Genomic DNA, 1,019 nt, shown 5'->3' with positions numbered 1-1,019 from the left:
GTTTAATTAAAGTTAAAGGCATATATTTTATAAATTTTAAGCTTATTTAATTTAGTTTGAATAAAAAAGTTTTTTCATAATTTTATTCAAAAATTATAAATGAGATAAATTTACCCTATCCCAAATTCTAAATTTGTTAATTGAGTGCAGTTACTCAAACCTAATCCAATATTTTATGCTCCTCTATCACCAATTTGATTTTTCCTTTTCAAACAAAATAGATCAATTTATTCACTATTTAAATTTGATTTGACATTTAAATCAAAATAAAAAAAGTAATTCGAACTTTTTAAATTATCGATAAATTAATTTTAAATTAATGTTACCAAATTTAAAAGTTGAGATTAGTAAGGAACTTGCAGTTACCAAGTGCTGTACCAATAGTAGAAGCTCCATCATCCCCAATTTAATTTTAGCTTTTATAAATGAAAATCACGTTTAATTAAAGTTAAAGTCATATATTTTATAAATTTTAAGCTTAATTAATTTAGTTTGAATAAAAAAGTTTTTTCATAATTTTATTCAAAAATTATAAATGAGATAAATTTACCTTATCCCAAATTCTAAATTTGTTAATTGAGTGCAGTTACTCAAACCTAATCCAATATTTTATGCTCCTCTATCACCAATTTGATTTTTCCTTTTCAAACAAAATAGATCAATTTATTCACTATTTAAATTTGATTTGACATTTAAATCAAAATAAAAAAAGTAATTCGAACTTTTTAAATTATATATAAATTAATTTTAAATTAATGTTACTAAATATCAAAATCGAGATTAGTAAGGAACTTGCACTTACCAAGTGCTGTACCAATAGTAGAGGCTCCATAATTCCCAATTTAATTTTCGCTTTTATAAATGAAAATCACGTTTAATTAAAGTTAAAGGCATATATTTTATAAATTTTAAGCTTAATTAATTTAGTTTGAATAAAAAAGTTTTTTCATAATTTTATTCAAAAAATTATAAATGAGATAAATTTACCTTATCACAAATTTTAAATTTGTAAGCTAAGT

The 1,019-nt window shown here is 20.8% G+C and overlaps 1 protein-coding gene across 1 annotated transcript; it reads right to left on the bottom strand. All coding sequences in view use genetic code 6, as the record gives it.

Annotated features, from left to right (window-relative positions):
- Positions 1–114: 114 nt before the first annotated feature.
- On the bottom strand, positions 115–950 carry TTHERM_02608240 (caspase recruitment domain protein, putative; the record flags this gene model as incomplete). The annotated part of the gene is made up of 4 exons (XM_001028226.4): positions 115–204; positions 327–416; positions 551–640; positions 763–950. Coding segments are annotated over 4 exons (458 nt in total), but the record flags the coding sequence as incomplete, so codon positions are not given.
- Positions 951–1,019: the final 69 nt, after the last annotated feature.

This window comes from Tetrahymena thermophila (assembly GCF_000189635.1).
Source record: "Tetrahymena thermophila SB210 genomic scaffold scf_8255017, whole genome shotgun sequence".
NCBI lineage: Eukaryota > Ciliophora > Oligohymenophorea > Hymenostomatida > Tetrahymenidae > Tetrahymena > Tetrahymena thermophila.
The sequence above is the reverse complement of the archived record's forward strand: the minus strand, read 5'-3'. Positions and strand labels throughout refer to the sequence as shown.